This window comes from Cotesia glomerata, linkage group LG5 (assembly GCF_020080835.1).
Source record: "Cotesia glomerata isolate CgM1 linkage group LG5, MPM_Cglom_v2.3, whole genome shotgun sequence".
NCBI classification, from domain to species: Eukaryota; Metazoa; Arthropoda; class Insecta; order Hymenoptera; family Braconidae; genus Cotesia; species Cotesia glomerata.
The window spans coordinates 1,837,439-1,858,476 of NC_058162.1; the positions used below are offsets into that span (position 1 = coordinate 1,837,439).

The 21,038-nt window shown below is 24.6% G+C and overlaps 2 protein-coding genes and 1 long non-coding RNA gene across 7 annotated transcripts; all 3 read left to right on the forward strand.

Annotated features, from left to right (window-relative positions):
• The first annotated feature begins 79 nt into the window (after nucleotides 1–79).
• On the forward strand, nucleotides 80–2,042 carry LOC123265285. The gene is made up of 2 exons (XM_044728971.1): nucleotides 80–128; nucleotides 863–2,042. The coding sequence occupies exon 2, from the start codon at nucleotides 918–920 to the stop codon at nucleotides 2,040–2,042; it is 1,125 nt and encodes a 374-aa protein (XP_044584906.1). The 5' UTR covers nucleotides 80–128; nucleotides 863–917.
• A 938-nt stretch (nucleotides 2,043–2,980) lies between these two features.
• LOC123264886 (paxillin-like) lies at nucleotides 2,981–19,116 on the forward strand. Of its 5 annotated transcripts, none has more exons than XM_044728403.1 (9): nucleotides 2,981–3,156; nucleotides 11,167–11,330; nucleotides 14,125–14,284; nucleotides 14,571–14,700; nucleotides 15,245–15,434; nucleotides 15,904–16,404; nucleotides 16,704–16,934; nucleotides 18,727–18,847; nucleotides 18,923–19,116. In XM_044728403.1, exons 1-9 carry the CDS (start codon nucleotides 3,144–3,146, stop codon nucleotides 19,066–19,068), a joined length of 1,656 nt encoding a protein of 551 aa, XP_044584338.1. In that variant the 5' UTR covers nucleotides 2,981–3,143; the 3' UTR covers nucleotides 19,069–19,116. The 5 variants fall into 5 exon arrangements, with proteins under 5 accessions (XP_044584338.1, XP_044584335.1, XP_044584339.1 ...); XM_044728400.1 differs by lacking the exon at nucleotides 2,981–3,156 and adding an exon at nucleotides 5,066–5,676; XM_044728405.1 differs by lacking the exon at nucleotides 2,981–3,156 and adding an exon at nucleotides 7,218–7,236 and having other exon boundaries at nucleotides 18,923–19,115.
• Nucleotides 8,483–9,366, forward strand: LOC123264887. Its single transcript, XR_006509441.1, has 2 exons — nucleotides 8,483–8,925; nucleotides 9,251–9,366. It is a non-coding gene; the product is annotated as an uncharacterized LOC123264887 (long non-coding RNA).
• Nucleotides 19,117–21,038: the final 1,922 nt, after the last annotated feature.

Here is a 21,038-nt window from a genome sequence, read left to right on the forward strand (position 1 = left end):
ACATGTAAATAATCCGGTAACTGTACATAGAATTCTGTGAAATGAATCAACTTAATTATTGACTTTTTATTTTCAGAATTTCTTCATTAATTTAAGTGATGCATTCAAGAGCTAATTGTAACAATTAGGCAAGTTTAATAAAAAATATTTTATTTTATATATTTTATTTTAATGCCACTAAAGTTGACAGATTTAAAAAATTTTTTTAGAATTTTGTGGGAATTAAATTAATACAAACAAAAAATTTAATTAAAAAATTCCACATGTAAAAATTAATAAAAATTACAAGTGACAATTTTTAGAAGCATTTTTTTATTATAATTAATTTGTTATAAAAATTTATGATACTAAATTTAGCTGTCACATGACAATTTTTTAAATTTTCGTTAACAAATAAATTATGGCAAAAAAAAAAATTATTAAAAAAATGAGCTCGTAGAAATTTAATAAAATTAAAAATATAATTTTTTTTAAATAATTTTTTGAAACAAATTTTTGTGTTAAAGAAAATTAAAAAAATGTCAAGTGACAGCTAAATTTAATGTTATTAAAAATTTTTAAAATTAACAGCTGACAGCTAACTTTAGTAATGAAAATTAAGTTAGCTAACATCTAGAAATTTTTGGAATTTTTTTTATTAAAAAAATTTTTACAAAAAAATAAAAAAATTCATTTTTAAAAAAACTTTAAAAACTATAAGTGCAATTTTTTAAAAATATTATTTAGTTCTAATTTAATAATAAAAGAAAAACTCAAAAAATTAACAATGTCGGATAACTTTAGTATTGTACTTTAGTATCATTTATTTTATTGTATATATGTGTGAATAATTATTCTGAAATTTTTAATAATTATTTTTCAGAGTTTAATAATTTGAAATAAAATTATTTAAAGTAATCTTCAAGAAGAATACTATCATGGCTGCGTTATCTGCAAATAAAAATATAGAAATATTTTACAAAGCAATTGCTGATAAAAAAATAGATATTATAAAGCAGTGCTTGAAAGATGAAATATTAATGATAATCACGGATCGATGTGTCAGACCGCCACTTCACCAAGCAATTTGGAGCGGGAGTAAAGAAATAGTCGAATTAATTTTAAAAGAAGTTGATGATATTGATCGCGTGGATTCATTTGGAAGATCAGCGTTGCACATTGCGGTACAAAATGGATACGAAGACATCGTACCGATTTTATTGAACGAAGGTGCTAACATCAACATCACATGCAGAAGAAAAAAACCTGCTTTGAGTTATGCCATCGATAGAATTGATTCACTTCGTCACGAACTTTCCAAGCAAAGAAATCATAAAAATAATCTTATCTTCAGATATCACCACGACTTGTATCAGTACATTCAAATCGCAGAATATATTGAAGAGTATTTAATAAAATTAGAAGCTATGAATCTTTATATAAGCCATGAAAACTACAAGTTAATCACTGGCTATATGAATATCGAGTATGAAGAAGAAGAATACGCAAATATGGAACTAGATATTAATTTCGTTCCAAAAAATTTGCATCAAAAATGTGAAGAAGAATTTAATGTTATTAAAAATGAAAAGATTAAAGGCTACAATATTTCTTTTTATGATATTTTAATTGATTATACTTTTGATGATAATCAGCTATCAAAATTTGCGAAAATTTTATTCGGTGAAAATTTTGATTATAAACGCAAATTTAAATTGTATTATGGCATTATTAAAAATCGCCTTAAAAGAGGAATTGAAAGAAATAAATTATTGCTTCATTACGACTTGGAATTTAATGGAAAAAATGATTATTACTTTTTTGGAGATATTCAATTACCAATTTATTGTATCACTGCCATTTTAAAATATCTTGGGAATGAAGATTTGAAAATTTTAATTGAAGCTGATCGATTACCAAGCTCTTCTGAATGTTCAGTTATTTCTTCAAAAATTGAAGGCCAAAATATTGTTACTAATAAGAGAAAAATAGATGGAAAAGAAGAAATAGAAACAAAAAAAATTTGTTTGATAAAAAAACACCCGAGTCCCCTGAAAAAATAAATTTGCATCAATTTTTTTAATTAAATTAAATGTAAGAAGAATAAGGATCAAATAAACATCAACAGTATTTAATTTAATTAGAATTATTGGATCTTAAACTTGTTAATTATGTCAAATTTTTGGCAAGTAAGAAATTTACTAACTTTTTCAATTTAAGAAGACTTGTGGTTTTAAATATTAATTATTTTTTCTTCAAGTTATTTTAATCAAAGTATTTAAGAAGCGCCGAGTTGCATTACGACTTAATGAATAATTTTGATATATTTTACAATAATTTATATTATTAAATTTAAAATAATTATAATTATTTGAGTGTATTTAAATTTAATTATGTATTTACAATTTTTTATCTATATTTTAATAAAAATAAACAATTTCAAAATGAATGAATTTAATTTTTTTAAATATTTATAAAATTTATAAAAACTTTATTTTTGTTTTAAGTCATAACTTCTGAGAAGATAAGTTAGCCAGAGTATGACAATTCAATTTTAATTAATTTATTTAATTATTTGGGACGAATTTAGTAAAATTAAATTAAAACTCGTTAAAAAATACTTGTAGCTAAATTAAGTTTAAAAAAATGGTAAGTAAAAATGACATTTTTATTAAAATAATTAACTTAAATTAAAACATAATTAATGACAACTTAATTTTGTTGGAAAAAAGAAATTTAGTTAAGAATTTCTTATTTCCCGCTTTAATTTTTAATACTTGCGCGTCTGCGTAAAAATAAATGCGCAATAAAATTAGCCGTCTTTCTTAAAAAATGAATTTATTAATTATTAAAAAGGTATTTATTGGAAAATTAATGAATGAATAAAAAATTAAACAAAATAAATATTAATACATTGCTAATTATCAACAACTATGAAATAATATTACTTTTTCCATAAACAGGTTTTTAATTCTTGGAACTGTGCAAACCAAGTCCACCATGTTAACTCCAGTCCCTCCCTGACGTTTCTGTACATTCCTTCGATAACTTTATCTTTTATAAAATTTTTCATGTGAATTATAAGCTTCAAAATCTGACTCAATGCTGTGAAATATCTGGAACAAGTTGCTGCTAATCGTGGAATAATAATTTTTAAAAACACTATGGATGATCTCGGTGAGTTTTCATTTTTTTTCCAATAAATTATTCATAATTTTTTAACCTCGAAATATTTTGACTTATGCTAAATTTTCAATATTGTCCATTTAATATCAAGTTGTTTTTTAAAATATGTTTGTATAAATTAGTAAAAATTCTCCCTGGTAAGTTTTTGTTCCTGAGGATTAATTACAAATAATTAATGTAATAGTAAATGGAATTTTTTCCTATTTAGAATCTATAAAATCGCGGGAAATTCAAGTTATAATTATTAAATCTGACTGGCGGAGTCTAAAAATAGAAGATTACGTTTATTAGAGTAAATTTGTTTTGTTGACACTGAACATTGATTGATGACAGTGTTTATCACGTAGTTGGAATTTATACTTGTAAACATTCTGCAAAAAGAAAGATGAAAATTCATTTAGCATATATTTAATAATTTTATAACAAATAAATTATGGCAAAAAAAGATTAGAAAAAAAAAATTGACATATAGAAATTTTAAAAAATAAAAAATGAAATTTTTTAAAAATGATTTTTTGGAGTAAATAAAATTAAAAAATTGATAAGTGATTGTTAATTTAAATGTCATAAAAGAAAGTGGATGTGCTTATAGTATTTTAAAAAGTTATTTTTTATCTCAAGATTAAAAAAAAAAAAAAATGTATTAAAATTAAAGATGAAAAAAAAGCCAAACTGATTAAAATTTTGACAAGGTATATAATAATAAAAAAAAATTATTTACGAGATATTAATCAGTAATTACACTAAATTTAACTAACAAATATATGACACTAGTTGACAGTTATTAGAAATTTTTTAAAAATTTAATAACAATTAAATTATTACATAGTAAATTAAATAAAAAAATGTGTAGCATTTTTTTTTTTTTTTTACTATAATTAATTTGTTATAAAATTTAAAAAAAATTGACAATTGTCAGCTAACTCCAGAATCATATAAATTTGTAATCCTTAAATTCACCATTTTGAACAATTTTTCTGAGATCAAAATGTGGATTAAATATTTTGTAATTAACAATTCATATTAATTTATGAATTAATGGCTACTCTACCATTTGGGCTATACTAAATTTCCTTTTCGCTTATTCTATATACATATTAATTTAATGATATTAAAGTAAGCTGTCACTTGACTACTTTTTAATTTTGTTTAATAAAAAAATTTGCTCCGAAAAATTAATTTTTAAAAATTGCATTGTTAATTTAATAAAATTTCTAAATGTCCATTTTCTTTATGCAGCAATTTATTTGTTAGAAGAATTACTAAAATTATTAAATATCGGCTAAATTAATTTTCATATTAATATGAAATTAAACTAAGCTATTACTTGACCATTTTTAAATTTTATTTAATAAAAAAATTTGCTCCGAAAAATTAATTTTAAATAATTGCATTTTTAATTTATTAAAATTTCTAAATGTTCATTTTTTTATGCAGCAATTTATTTATTAGAAGAATTATTAAAATTATTAAATATTGGCTAAATTAATTTTGATATTAATTTAAACAAATTTATAGTGAAGCGACATTTTAAATTTAGCTGTAATTTTTCTTAAATTAATTATTTAAATTACGACCGTGATATTAATGAAATAAAAATAAAACAATAATTACAAAAAACTTGTTAAGAATTTACAGTAAAAAAAGCTCTTAAATTTTCCAACAAATTTCAAGTAATTACAATCATATTTATCTTCTAAACTAAAGCTTAAAATTCCATCATGTTTTCTCGTTTGTCGTGGGTCAAACACCCATGTTCTGAGATAGTATTACTGAAGCATCTCAACGTATATATGTACATATATATATAGCAGTTGTTATTTCTCGTAGAGAAAATAACGTTCCACTTATAGTGTCGCGCGACGAACGAGTCGTAATATAAGTTGAGTCTCTTAACTTAAAACACTTTCTTTTTATCTGTCGAGCAATGCCGTTTATGTGTGATTTGTTTTAAAATTCAACAAGTGCCTTTAGTTAAAAGGCTCAAGTCCTTCTCAGTGTTCACCGTTATCATTTTACTCTACTTTCTGTTTAGTTTTCAGTTTATTGGATTTTTATTTGCTGATAGCGAATCTGTCTTATCTGTACCTACTGTATTTACAGTAATCATTAACTAATTTTTCATTTCTTCAATGACATGATCAGTGGAGCGGTAAAGTCCTGAGTATTCTCATTACTCATTACATAAAATCATATCAGAGTATGTGAAGATATAAGTGTATAACAGCGTCTATTTAAAGCTTTTTAAGTTTATTTTTGTTTATATTCTTCTTAAAATAAAACCACCTAAATCGATTATGGATGCAAACACTTGATAATACTATTCAAGCAGTGAAAAGTTTAACTGGCTGAGTTTTGTTTGTAATTTTAAACAAATTGTGACGAAAATTGTTTTTTTAAATTAAATTATAATTATGGATAGAACCATGTATGAAAAAGCAAATTATGGGCCAATTTACAGACCTTACAGGATAACTTTAAGAAGAGGCAGAGATGCCGAAGCTCCAGGATGTGAGTTTTAGAAATTTTATTGTAAAAAAAAAATTAAAATTAAATTTTTTATTTAAATTATTAAAATTAAATTTTAATTAATTTTATTAAATTAATGATAATTAAATATGACAGTAAAGTTAGAGAATTTTTTGATTTTTTTAACAAAAATTTATTCCAAAAAATAATTTAAAAAAAATTGCATTTTTCATTTTTTTAAATTTTTACATGCCAATTTTCTTTTGCCATAATTAATTTGTTAAAAAAAAATTCTAAAAATTATTTAATATCTGCTAAATTTATTTTCATTCATTAAATTAGCTGAAAAAAATTTTTTAAGCTTGGAAAAAAAATTAAAAACTTGAAAAAACAACTAATGCAAATATTTATATTAAATTAATGTGTGTTTAAAAAATTGTAAATTGATAATTGTCTGATGAGATTAATTAAAATTTAAATTCGACTGATAGTTTTTGTTTTTTTAATCTACGTATGCATTTAGTTAAGAGACAGTGTAAGAACTGTTAACATTAAAGAATATAAATTAAGGTCGATGTTAAAGCTATTCTGTGTATAAATATCTGCATGACGGCATTCAAGAAGTTACTCAACAGCTATGTTTTTTATTCTTCCTTTTTTTTCTATTCATAAAACGTTCTCAGCATTCTAAGATAACCACGCGATTATCCCTTTACGTTTTTTAAATTTTTAATTTTCTTCAATAATTAATTATTTTAATAAATTTTTTTACTAGAAATGAGATTGCACATGTTATTTAAAGTTAATCTTATTTACAATAATTATGACTTGAATAATGTCACGAGGAAGAATAATTTCTAACAAGCACTTTTATTTAGTCTGGTTAATTGTAACACAAAATTTAGCGACTAGCACAATTTATTTGGGTGCATTCAGAGACCCGGTAGTGTCTCAAGCTAAACACACATTCAAATGCATATTTATGGATGGCGCTAGGCGGCCATATATCTATTCTCGGGCCATGTGTCATTCAGAGCTCTTATGATTTATTATTTTATTTTTTAATTAATAACAACTTTAATGTTTATTGTTTATTTTTTATAACAATAATTATTTGCTCCTATAAATTTATTGTAAATTTTTACTCAACACTAATTCAGATTTATGTTGACTGGCCTATGAAGTCATAGATACTGAACAACGCTTTATGGTTATTTAATAAAAAATGTTTTACCATTTACCCGGAAATGGCTTTTATTACTATACAGGAAATCTGTGGTTTTATGAATAAGAATTCTGGTTTTTTATGATAAATTTTACAAAAATAGTTAGACTATAAAATTACCACATTTAATGCGTCATCAGATATCGTTTTTTATGTAAATAAGAAGTATCGGATAGAAACTAAGTATTACAACAGTTTCTCTCTTACAATAAAGTGCGATACAGTTACCAAATTTTTTTACGGATCTTATAGTAGTATACATTGAGTTCTTTAAATATTCAATTACGAATAGAAGTAAAAAATAATTTGGATACAAAGTAAAAATAAACTTTTTTCATTAAAACGTGAAAAGTTCAACGTACTGAATTTATATCTAAGTAAGTTTTTATTACAAATAAATATATTATATTCATTATACAAATAGAAGCTTGAATCAAATATTTTATTTCAAATTCCTTAAAGTTTGTTGACTTATTAATTTATAAAAAATATTAACCAACTCGACAGTTTTTAATTTTAACTTATTTTGTAAAAAATTACATTTTTTTATTTTTAAAATTCAATTTTTTTCTTTTTTAAATTGTTTTAAAAAAAACAATTAATATATACTTAATAAAAATAAATAAAAAAATATTCTTGACTACCATTTAATTATAATTATAATTTTCATTGAAAAATTAAAAATTTACACCAAACATTTTAATATACTCTGTTAATTTTTTGTATAATTAAGATCAATTAAATTTTATTTTTAATATGTATTTTTGTACTCTCAGTATATACAACGAGTTACAGTATAATATTCACAGCATTATTTATATTTGTAAAAAATGCTTGCCGTAAGATGGACGGCGTGGCTTAATGTATATAGAATAAGCGAAAGGAAATTTAGTATAGACCGCATAGCTCAAATGGTAGAGAAGCCGACATGTCTTTGGAAGGTTCTGGGTTCGAATCCCAGTCCGAGCTATCTAATAATTTTTTCTCGCATATTCTATAAACTCACATTAAGATGATCCTCTCCACATTCCTTTCTCAATCCTTTCCTACCAATATCCTGTTACGTGAATGTGGAACGCTTCACGTAATAATTACCGTAACTCCTATTCTCTCCCGCTTCACAGTATTATTTATATTTGTAAAAATGCTTACCGTAAGATGGACGGATGACACGCAAAATCGTGAAGCGTTCCACATTTTTTACAAATATAAATAATGCTGTGAAGCGGGAAAGAATAGGAGTTACGGTAATTATTACGTGAAGCGTTCGACATTCACGTTACAGGATATTGGTAGGAAAGGATTGAGTATATTGAATACACTGATAAAAAAATTGACTTGACTCAAGAGCCAAACTCTTGAATCAAGAATTCCACTTTGAAGAAAATGATTTTCTTGAGTCAAGAGAATAAATTCTTGACTCAAGAAAATTTTCTTAGACCAAGAATAATTTCTTAGCTCAAGAATTTTTTCTCTTGACTCAAGAAAATCATTTTCTTCAAAATGGTATTCTTGGTTCAAGAGTTTGGCTCTTGAGTCAAGTCAATTTTTTTATCAGTGTAGTATACTAGAGTATACTATAACATTCCTAGAGTATACTAGAGTATACAAATACTAAATTCTTTGTATTTATGCACTTATATAGTAATCGAAATGTCATCCATAAGTATGTTAATTTTTTTTTCATTATTATTTATTATCACCGCGCTATTTTTATCCCGATAAATATTTTAAAATAATTTATTATTACGTCAGGGCCAGTAATTTAACCATTTAATAAAAGCGATTATTGGAGTTTATTAAAATCCTTGATAATACGTCTGTTCGAGGTCTGGATCCATATGAGGTTTGGAAGATTAGTTATATATGAAAAATTCTCCTATGACACACACTGTACTCCCACGCAGTTCTTAACATTTTATTTCTGTTGATATAATATTATATCTTGGCGTTCCCACTATAGCTTCAGCAACTTTTATATTATAAACGGTTTTCAATATTATTTATTGCGTAATATTATACTCCAATTCGCATTGAGGCGCTGTCATTTATCGGTTATTAATCGTGTAATTTATAAGTTTAGATTTTTTGATAAATAAAACAAATTTTTAGTGAAAAATTTATTTTTTGATTTTTTTTATTAAATAAATTAGAACTAAAAAAATATTTTTAATAAATTGGACTTTTATTTTTTTAATTTTTTACTTTATAAATTTTTTTTTAATAATTTTTCAATAAAATGAATTATAAAAATTGTTTTTTATTGAAGAAAAATTTTTTATTTGTAAAAAACTTGAAAATCTATCCGTGCAATTTTTTAGAAATATTTTTTTAGTTTTAATTTATAATTAATAAATTAAAAACGTCGGCTAACTTTAGTATTATTTTTAGTATTGCGTTAGAAGTAAGACGGAAGATATTATTTTTGTTTGTATGAACAAGTGAGAAAAGAGATGCTAGGCACACCTTGGCCAAGATTATATTCTTTCGGCTATACTTAATGTACAGTAAGTTCAGTAAGAAAGACATAATCCAAGTACGCGTTCTGATTTAATAGAAGCTCCTTGTGATTTTAGTTTTCCTTCTTGAGTCTTACCAGACATAAGATCTTATTAACTATCTTTGTTGTCTCTCTCACGTGGAAACGCTAAATGTTATTACTTGTGGCACGTGTTTATAAATAAAGGATACATTTATTTTTGTTGGAACGTGTAAAAGTTTCGATTGACAAATCAAGTTTGAGTTTATTCAATAAAATTTATTTTATTAAATTTTTTTTTTTTAGATGAAGTTTATTTGAAAATAAAAAAAAAATAATTAATATTAAATTAAATTATGTAATTATTATTATTAAACTTTTGATCTAAATTGTGATTTATTTTTGGTACTCGCTGTAATTTTCGCAACGCGTAACTCAACTTATGTTTATTACATCAAGCAAATTTATAATATTAATATTAATAAAAAATTATATTTGTGTGCGTTGATAGTTTATAAAAAATTTAATTAATTAATTTGTATATCTAAATATTTCTAATTTTTTAAGAAAACAATTTTTTTTATGTATTTTAAAAATATTTATGATTTTTAATATTATTAACATTTAATTGAGATAGTTTTGGATTAAAATATTAAATAAAAAAAATAAAAAATGAATCTTTCGAGGCCAGTGTCTCCAGTATTTCCTATCAGTTGTAATCGCTTGGCGACAATTCAAAGACATAAGCCATTGGAGCAACATATAAGTAAGTAAAATCTTGAGAGAAAATATGAGACCTCAATTAAAACATGCCAGCTTTAAATTTCTTATCAATTTAAATTACTGCGATGTGTAGTTTGATGATAGTGAGGAATGACGTATGTCAAAAATCCATCAACAGTACCAAGGACGCGAAGAAATTCTTGTTTGTTATTTTTACTTATTAAAATTCTTATTTCTTGCAGGAAAATTAATTAAGCTGTTTTGTTAATATCAATGAATTTATTATTTTAATTATAATTTACTTGTGACCTATAAATAAATAAAATTTTGCTTTATTAAATAATGACTTTTGTTAAATTGCACTGTAATTTTTTAACTATTGACGTTTTTAAAGATATAAGCTCATCTTGATGTTATACTCATTAAGAGCTTTCATTTGAGTACCCACATGTATTTTGATATATTTTTCATATATATATATATATATATATATATATATATATATATATATATATATATATATATATATATATATATATATATATAATATATATAAATATACGAAAAATTGATGTGGGTACTCAAATAAAAGGTTTTGATGAGTGTAACATCAGGATGAGCTTATATCTATAAAAATGTCAATAGTTCCCACGATAAAAAGGTCATTTCTTAATTATTGACATTTTTTAAGATATAAACTCATTTCGATGTTACATTCATCAAGACCTTTTATTTAAGCACCCTCATGACATTTTTTATATATTTTATATTTATGGTATTTGTAGAATATATAAATATATAAAATATATGAAAAATTGATGTGGGTACTCAAATAAAAGGTCTTGATGAGTATAATATCGGGATGAACTTATATCTTTAAAAATGTCAATAGTTTATAAGATACAAGGTCATTTCTTAATTATATTAAATTGCGCTGTACTTTCTTGACTATTGACATTTTTGAAGATATAAACTCACCCTAACATTACACTGATGGAATATCCACTAAAAATTATAATTCCTAAATTTTTTAATAAATTTAAAAATTTATAATTTTATTTTTTACTGAACAATTCTTCTAATACACATTATTTTTTTTTTGCAGATGCATTGCTAGCTGATTTACAAAATACGGTATCACCGGATGGAAATCATCATTTGAATAATAAATCAACTCCAGGATATGGTTCGTTAAATGGCAGCCGAACTCACCCACAAAATATTTATCGATCTTATGACAATCGGACGTCGCCACTACCTCCGCAATCGGTAAGTAAAAAAATTTATTTATTGAATTTTGTATTTTATAGAAAAAAAAAACTATATTTGGTTTTTTTCATATTTTATTATAAAAACTGTCTTTTTTTTAAATTGTAAATAATTTACTAAAAATTTAAGCTTTTTAAATTTTAACAATTATTTTTTAATAATTTTCACTGATAATTAATAAATTTTATTAAATAAATTAAATTAATAAATCTTAAAAATAAATTTTTCATAAATAGACAGAAGAATAAAATTTAAGATATTAATATTTTGTGAAGATGATAATTTGTAAATATTTCAAACAACTAGTTGAATAAGTTCCAACCATCAAATTAACTAGATGCTCCTAAAATAGTATAATTTTTATTTTTCTAGTATGTCTATTTGTCATTTATTTTTTTAAGTGTTGTTATGCTTGTTTACTAACACGAAAACACCTGTAAAGATCATTAAATAAAATTAAAATAGAATCTAGCATAATATTCATGAGTTCATTAGGTTTTTTATAATTTCAAGACTCTGGCTGTATATTTATAAATAAAGTTATTTATAATCTTTAATAATTTAGTGTTTAAAAGCAAGTCAAAAAAATCTAGTCATAGAGCTGTATTATTAGGTCAAATAATCTTTCAGTTACATAAAAAATAATCTATTCATAAATATCTGCAACTTGTAATAAACCGTGTTATATATACAAGTATAACTAACAGTAATAAATTTTCCTCCAAAACTATATTGATATCACCGTTATATTTTTATGTAGTTTGCTTTTAGATATTTTTGTTTTAACCCAGTTTTCGTTATAGCTATCTTACGGATTTAGATCAATAATATTTTACACATTGGATCATCATTTTTTTATTTTATAATAGATAAGAATTATTAAAATCAAAAGTTTTGATTTTACAATTATTAAATTAAATTATTCAGACATATCTTCTTTAAGTTTAAAAAAAAATAATTTTTTTTATAAAGAAAATATCAATAAATTTCTGAGAAATAGCAAAAAAATATCAGATTAATTTTACAGGCTAAAAAAAAATTGTTATTTTATTTTAAAAAATTAGAGCTAAGTCTTAATTTTTTTAATTAATTTTGAAATTTTTTTAAAAATAATTTATTTATATAATTTTTCATAATAATATATATTAGTGTAATAAATATTATAATTAATATCAATAATTAATATCAGTAATAAATATTACTGATATAATTTTTTTTATAAATAATTTAAGAAAAGACATTTTAAACCTTGGACAAAATTTTTATTAAAAAAAATAATTATAAATCTTGTTAATTTAATTTATTTTTTCTAAAAAGAAAATTTTCTTAGCCACAATTTAAAAAAAAATAATTAAAATAAAAATAATAATATTTTACATAAAATACATTGTTATGAAAATAAATTAAAGTAATTACAAGTTGCTTTAGGTTTAAAAAAAATCGATTTTTTTATATCAATAAATTTTTTAGAAATAGCAAAAAAATATCATATTAAATTTATAGGCTAAAAAATTGTTATTTTATTTTAAAAAATTAGAGCTTAAGTCTTAATTTTTTTAATTAAATTAAAATTTTTTTTTTAAATAATATAAAACAATAAATTGCACATAAATGAAGACAAGACATTTTAAACCGTACGTAAAATTTTTTTATTGAAATTTAATTTTCTTCATTTACATTTTTTAATAAAAAAAAATTAGGAAAACGGTTGACCCTGAAGGCCATCCCTGCAACTTCCCGCTAACTCCATACCTGGGCGCTTAAAATTGCATTTACGGCGTTTTTGAGCTGTTCGAGCTCAAAAATACAATTTATATGTTGTTTTAAGCTCTTCGAGCTCAAAAAGATAACTTTTCTATGCTTTTGAGCTTTTCAAGCTCAAAAGTTTGATAGAAGGTTGAAAAAACAATATTTTTTGAGTTTTCAAACCGCAATAACTTTTGAATGAATGAACCGATTTTCACGCGGTTGGCGGCATTCGACGTAGTTTTTAAGTCTTATGAAAAATTTTTAAGTTTATATTGATCAAACTAGAAATTTCGGAGTAATTCCGAAAAAACACTTTTTTGGGTTTTCTTTCCTGCACGATATCTCTCGAACGAATTAACCGATTTTGACCGTTTAGCGGCGATCGGCGTGGTTTTTCAAGGTTAAGAGCTGATTAGTTTTTGGAGTTGATCTATAAAGCCGTTCGAAAGTTATTCCAAAAAAACCACTTTTGAAAAAAATTTTTTTTTTCAGTTTTTTTTAGATTTTTCGAAATCTATCGGTCGAATCTATCTAAATCTAAGTTTGGACAAGCCCTTTCGAATGGCGCCAACCACGATCGAATCGGTGGAGCCATTCAATAGTTATGAGAGGTTTACATACTTACATACATACATACATACATACATACATACATACACACACACACATTAAATGTTTTATCATTATTTATGAAAAAAGTACACTTATTAATTTAATTTATTTTTTCTTAAAAGAAAATTTTCATAAAAAAAAATAATTAAAATTTTTAATAACATGTTACATAAAATAAATAGTTACAAAAATAAATTAAAGTAATTACAAGTTGCTGATGTGTATTAATTATTTTTAAGTGTATATTACTTTATGATGTAACTGTTAATGAAATATTTTCAAAGACGTGGCATCATCATCATACATTTCGCATAATAATGTAATATTTTGGCAGACTTACACAAAATTGTTTTTAAAAGCCAAAATAAATATGCAGTTATCAAATTTTATTGTATGCTCTAACATTTATTAATAAATTTTTATTATTTTTCAGCCGACTTATCAAAATCGGGAAATAATAGAGGAAGTAAAAACTTCCGGATCTTATCAGCCATCAGGAAAAATGCCGTCTTTGAATAACAATCTTTCTGAATTAGACACATTACTTCAAGACTTAAGTAATGCTCGCTACAATTCTTATTCTATAGAACGCGGTTAGTATCAATTCATTTCAAATTTTTCAAAAATTTTTTATATATTAAATTTTCTTAAAACTTAATAAATTCTGGCAAGTTGCCACTCGGTTGCTTCAAATATATACATCTATTAATATAAATACTTGTAAACTATTTAAATTGACATATTTTTTAAAAATCTATTTTCGTCATTGATCACCAAGTCTTAATTAATTTTTAATAAATTAAAAAAATCAACATAAAATAACAAAATTTTGGTCTGATTAACTTGAATTCAATATATTTAATTTTTAATATATTACAGACAGCAGATCATCAACTGGAGCATTGAACAATGAAACAAGTCCAATGATGAGGTCACCAAGCAGCTTATCAACATCACGTCCAACTGTGGATGCTCTGTTGGAAGAATTAAACACCGCAGTACCTAACGGGTAATTTTATTTTAAAATCCAACAAAAAAAAATCTTAGTTTTAAAATTAAAATTTTTTTTTTTTTTTTTTTTATTTATAAATTGCTCATAAGGAAGCTCTTATAGCAATATATCAATAGATACATCAATCATGCAATAGATACATTTTTTTTTAACAATAATAACTTTATATAATCTTTGGTAACAATAATTAAAATAAAAAAAAAATTACTCGAGTAAAATCATATTCAGATCGTGTTAAAGTCTGATAATTTGGAATATATTCATATTAAAAACTTATTAATTAATTAATTTAATAATTAATTAATTATTTAAAAACTAACTAATTCAAAAATGAATTAATTTAAAAATTAATTCATTTAAAAATGAATTAATTTAAAAATTAATTCATTTAAAAATGAATTAATTTAAAAATTAATTCATTTAAAAATGAATTAATTTAAAAATTAATTCATTTAAAAATTAATTAATTTATAAATGAATTCATTTAAAAATTAATTCATTTAAAAATTAATTAATTTTTAAATTAATTTAAAAATAATAGAGATTACGGCCATGAAGGAAGAGTAAAAGTAACAATTCAAGAAACATCTACCGAAGTGCACCCAGTGTATGAAAGTCACCTAGGTCGTCAAAATGTACTGGAGCGATCCAGTGACTATTTGAACGGTCATACTGCTAGCAATGCAACGAAAGAGCTTGACGATCTGATGGCCTCTCTTTCAGAATTCAAGGTAAATTTGAATTGATCATAAAAAAAGCTTTTAAAATCAAGAATATCCGAAGGGACTAACAACAACTACTAACTGCTGCCATATGTATCGACGAAAAACAGTAACGTAGCCTGCCCATTCTTGGACGGCTAGGTTACCGAAATAGCGTCAGTATTCCTCCATTTCGTTGGCAAATGAAAATTATCCACTGTCATTCTGCTTCCATCTCTTTTTTCATCGCCTTCGTCTTAGCAATCTCCTCTGGTTTGGAGTGGGGTTGAGAACCTCAAGAGACTCAATCTCGAGAGCTTTTCAGTCAGTCTTGCAAGCTTACTAGGAGCCTAAGGTGTTTAGAACTTTCCTCTAGAACTATCCAAAATAATTTATTTTTTCTAAAGATCAAAGATTTTTCGGATATTTTTTTATTATTTAATCAATTTATTTTTTTTTTTTATTTTAAAAATATTATCAAACATTTTTTGACTTTTAGATAAATGGTAGTACCCATCAGCATCAAACAGTGACAGACTCTCCCTACGCAAAGCCGAACAAGGCGACTAAGAGTGCTTCAAGTCCGTTACCTACGGAAACTGGTGGATCAGCAGCACAAACTAGGATTCATTTTTCTGAAACCCACTCGTCACACCAGTATCAACCGCAGCAAGGCGAGAGCAGTCATACATTGACAACAACCCACATAAAGCAAAACCAGTTGGATTCTATGCTTGGTAATCTCCAGGCAGATATGAGTCGCCAAGGTATCAATACAACCCAGAAAGGATGCTGCAGTGCTTGCGAGAAGCCTATCGTCGGACAGGTTATCACTGCTCTAGGTAAAACGTGGCATCCGGAACATTTTACCTGCACTCATTGCCGTGAGGAACTTGGAACTCGCAACTTTTTTGAACGAGAAGGTCATCCTTACTGCGAGAATGATTACCACAATTTATTTTCGCCTCGTTGTGCTTACTGCAATGGACCAATTTTGGATGTGAGGCTCTGGAATTTTACTACACGGAATTTTATTAAGAACAAGATGACACTGGATATCATCCCAGATTATACTGAGCGAAAAAAAATTTCTGAGAGTAGCTGGTATAATCCAGATTACAATTAATATAATCCAGATATCACTGGGTATAATCCAGATATCATCCAGTATAATCTGGATTATACTAGTTACTATCTGAAATTTTTTTTACCACAGATATCACTGAGTATAATCTGGGATGACATCCAGTGTCATTTTTTTTTTTTTTAATTTAAGACTAATTTAATTATTTATTTCAGAAATGTGTAACTGCGTTAGAGAAGACTTGGCATACAGAGCACTTCTTTTGTGCTCAGTGTGGCAAGCAATTTGGTGAGGACGGATTTCATGAGCGTGATGGCAAACCTTATTGCCGTGAGGATTACTTTGATATGTTCGCTCCTAAATGCGGCGGATGTAATCGTGCAATAATGGAGAACTATATCTCAGCGCTTAATAGTCAGTGGCATCCTGACTGCTTCGTTTGCAGGGTACATTTTTTTTATTATTATTATATTTATTTATTCTTAAAAAATTTTTTCCAGCAAATAGGTGACCATTAATATAAATATGTTTAACCTCAAATTTAAACAAAGAAAAAACGCCATTTTTTGGCCTTAGGGATAATTAATTAGGTTAAAATAATATTTTTAATGTAAATTCAATTATAGGACTGCAAAAAAGCTGTGTCAGGTAAATCATTTTATGCGATGGAGGGAAAACCAGTATGTCCCAAATGCGTTGGAGTTGATGATGAAGAAGAAGAAGAAGAGGAAGCCTAATGAATGATACTTTTTCATGCCTTAATTTTAATGATTTTATCATCTTGCTTTGAAATCCCACATGCCCTCGGGCTCCAACCATGTGGAGCCCACAACCCCTAAAATATTTTAGATAAGCAAAATTATGATGATAAGTCATTTTTTGAAGAAATAATTATTTACATATTACAATACACAATATACACAAATCAAAATTTATAGAGAGGTTGTCAAAGATTATTTTGCAAGAAGAGAAAAAAATTATTTTTTCTCTTCTTGCATTTTTCTCTTATATTTTTTCTATGTAGATTGTACGTAATCTTGATAAGATTTGTCTCATGTTAAATAAATATTGTAAAAAAAAAAAAAAAAAAAAAAATGAAAAAAAAACAAAACAAAATAAACACACATACATACACAAGCACGCGGGGTTTATATACCCGCGGTCTTTGTTGAATTGTTTGGTTTTTATTTCGGGGTCAGGGTCTAAGTGTTGAAGGGGTATAATGACCTAGATACCGACCTTGAAAAAATTTTAATTTGTGTATATATCGTGTAATGTAGGATGTAATTTTGATAATATTTGGTAATTATTTACAAGTGGGGTTTACTATTTTTATTTTCGTTTTTTTGAACGAAATTTTTTTTTTAATTTTGATATATTTTTTTTAAAAAATACATAAAAAAATAAACAAGTTAAAAAAAAAATTGATTATCACAATTTTACAAGTTTTGAAAAAAATTTATAAATTTTTAAAAAAATTATGTTATTAAAATTTTTTTTAATTTTTCGTTTTTTTATGAATTAAAAAAAAAATATATCAAAAAAAGATAAAATAAAAATTTTATCTAAAAATATGAGAGCCGATATATTTTTTTTTTGAAAAATAGATAAAAAAATGAACAATTTAAAAAAAAAAGTTAATTACCACGATTTTAATAAATTTTCAAAAAAATTGTGGTATTCAACTTTTTTTTTTTTAATTCGTTTTTTTGTACACTTTTTAAAAAAATATATATCAAAAAAAGATAAAATAGAAATTTCATCCAAAAAAAAGGAGCCAAAATTTTTTCCAACTTTTGAAGGCAAAAAAAAGCTATCGAAATCTTTATTTTTTTTTTTCACATTTTTTATCATAAATGCGCCGTAAAAAAATCAGAATCAAAAAAAAATTTGAAAATTTTAATTTTTCACCTAAATATGGCCAAAAATACGTTTAACCTTACTTGTAAATAATTACCTAATATTTTTATCAGTATTTATTACATAAATAGCAATAATAATTAAAAGAAACTACGCTATTTCCGTAAACATTAATTTGAAACAATAAATTATAGTTCAGCTGTTGCTTAAAGAGATTCACTCAATCTCGTCTTAATGATGCTTCATGTCTCAGTGCCTTGGAGAAATTTTTGGCAAACACATTGTTTTGCCATTCGCAGAAATCAAAATAGATAATAATGATTCGTTAAATATTTATCTTGCTATTTTAATAATTCAACTTGTAAATATCAATTGCAGGACTGTCGACAAAAATTCCAAGGCGGTTCTTTCTTTGACCATGAGGGTTTGCCATATTGCGAAACACATTATCATGCAAAGCGTGGGTCTCTTTGCGCTGGTTGTCATAAACCGATTACTGGTATTTAATATGACTATCTTGCATACACTTTTTTATTATAAGTTCATAAATAATCACTTTTTATTTATTTTTCAGGGCGTTGTATTACTGCAATGTTTCGTAAATTTCATCCGGAACATTTTGTCTGCGCCTTTTGCCTTAAGCAACTCAATAAAGGGACTTTCAAAGAACAAAATGATAAACCTTATTGTCATGGTTGCTTTGAAAAGCTTTTTGGTTAATTATTATTCTAATTATTTTATAATAGAAGGATAAAAAAAATATTATTCGAATATTTAATTAATTAAAAAAAATTTTTATTTTGCATTAGAATAATATTCATGCAAATAATTATTTAAGTACTCTAAAGTTTAAACTTCTGATAATTTTAAAATAGTTATGTGACTTTATAGAATTTATTTTTTATGATATGATTAAATTGTTTAACTGATTTAAAGAAGTCATAAAAAAAAAATTACGGCAACGAAGTAATCGATTAAAAATTTATAGTACTAAAGTTAGCCGGCGTTTCTAATTTTTTATTTTTCATTTATTAAATTAGAACTAAAAAATATTTTTTTTTAATTTCACTTGTAGTTTTTTAAGTTTTTTACAAAAAAATTAATTTGCAAAAAACTTGAAGAATTTTAAATGCAATTTTTGAAAATATTGTTTTGTTTCAATTTTATAAATAAAAAAAATAAAATAATTAAAAACGTCGGCTAATTTTATTATTATAAATTTACAGCTCAAAATTTTGTATACCGATTCCAAATTTTAAAATAATTAAAAACAAAACACTAATGTCTTCTATTAACAGATCGTTGTTATTTTATAAAATTTTATCTTTTGATCTAGATATATAATAATAATTAACTTTTATAATTTTAATAGTAATTAAAAATTATTAAAAATACTTTTCTATATATAATTTTACAATTGTTATATTTATACATGTACAGATAATTATAAAAACTGACATTATTTTTGTTTGACAATCGTCACGGAATTTTTTTATGTTTTTCATAAATATTTGATTATTCAATTAGTTAAATACTAATAAATGGTTCTATTAATACAGTATTAATATTACTATCATTAACTAATCAATAGACTAATTAAAAAAAAAAAAAAAAAAAAAAACTAAAAAGGGTCAATAAAATATACCTTGTATTCTATCGATGGAAATCTTATCTAATAAAAAATTTAATTACAATAAAGGCAATATATAATAATAGACACAACCTTAGAGTTTATTAATAAATTATTTTTAATTACAATACATTACAAAATGCTTTTACCACTTCAATTGTTTATAAATTATTTCTTAAGACATAAAGTTAAATTATAGATGAGACACTTACACGATGAAATTGGATGAAAAAAAATTTGATTAAAAGTGCGCACTTTAAACAATTATTTTATAATCGAATATTGTTTAAGAAAAAAATTAGGAAAACTGTTGACCCTAAAGGCCATCTCTGCAACTTCCCGCTACCTCCATACCTAAATGCTCAACAATTCACTTATTTTTTAAGCTCTTCAAGCTCAAAAATATAATTTATGTGTAATTTTGAGCTCCCCGAGCTCAAATAAACCGCTGTTCTGTGCTTTTGAGCTCTTCGAGCTCAAAAGGCTAATGAAGTTTTATAGAACACTATTTTTTGAATTTTCAAACCGCAATAACTTTTGAATGAAATAACCAATTTTCTCGCGGTTTACGGCATTCAACGCAGTTTTTTAAGTTTTTTGGAAAATCTTTAAGCGTAAACTGGTCAGACTAAAAATTTCATAGAAATTCTGAAAAAAAACATTTTTTTCGACAACGATATCTCACGAACAAATTAACCGATTTTGACCGGGCTGGTGGCAATCGACGTGGTTTTTTGAGGTCAAGAGCTGAGTAGTTTTTGGAATTCATCAGTTCAGACGTTTAAAAGATATTTAAAAAAAACGAATTTTTGGAAATTTTATTTTTGAGATTTCTCAAAATTTATCGACTGAAATTCTGTAAATTAGTATCAGAATTCTAGGGGCAAAGAAACTCTTCAAAACGCCGCTTATTTCGATCGAATCGGATGATCCATTCAAAAGTTATGAGAGATTTACATACATACATACATACATACATACACGGTGACATCACCGCGGAAATAGTCAGGAAAGCTTCCTAGGACCTCAAAACTTCGAGATCTGATGAAAACTCGATTTT

Bases quoted from the DNA above. Each gene is read 5' to 3' on its own strand.
- LOC123265285 (XM_044728971.1), top strand. From the start codon at position 918: ATGGCTGCGTTATCTGCAAATAAAAATATAGAAATATTTTACAAAGCA.
- LOC123264886 (XM_044728400.1), top strand. From the start codon at position 5,580: ATGGATAGAACCATGTATGAAAAAGCAAATTATGGGCCAATTTACAGA. The intron at 5,677-11,166 runs GTGAGTTTTAGA...TTTTTTTTGCAG, and splicing joins AGATGCCGAAGCTCCAGGAT to ATGCATTGCTAGCTGATTTA. The intron at 15,435-15,903 runs GTAAATTTGAAT...TTTGACTTTTAG, and splicing joins CCTCTCTTTCAGAATTCAAG to ATAAATGGTAGTACCCATCA.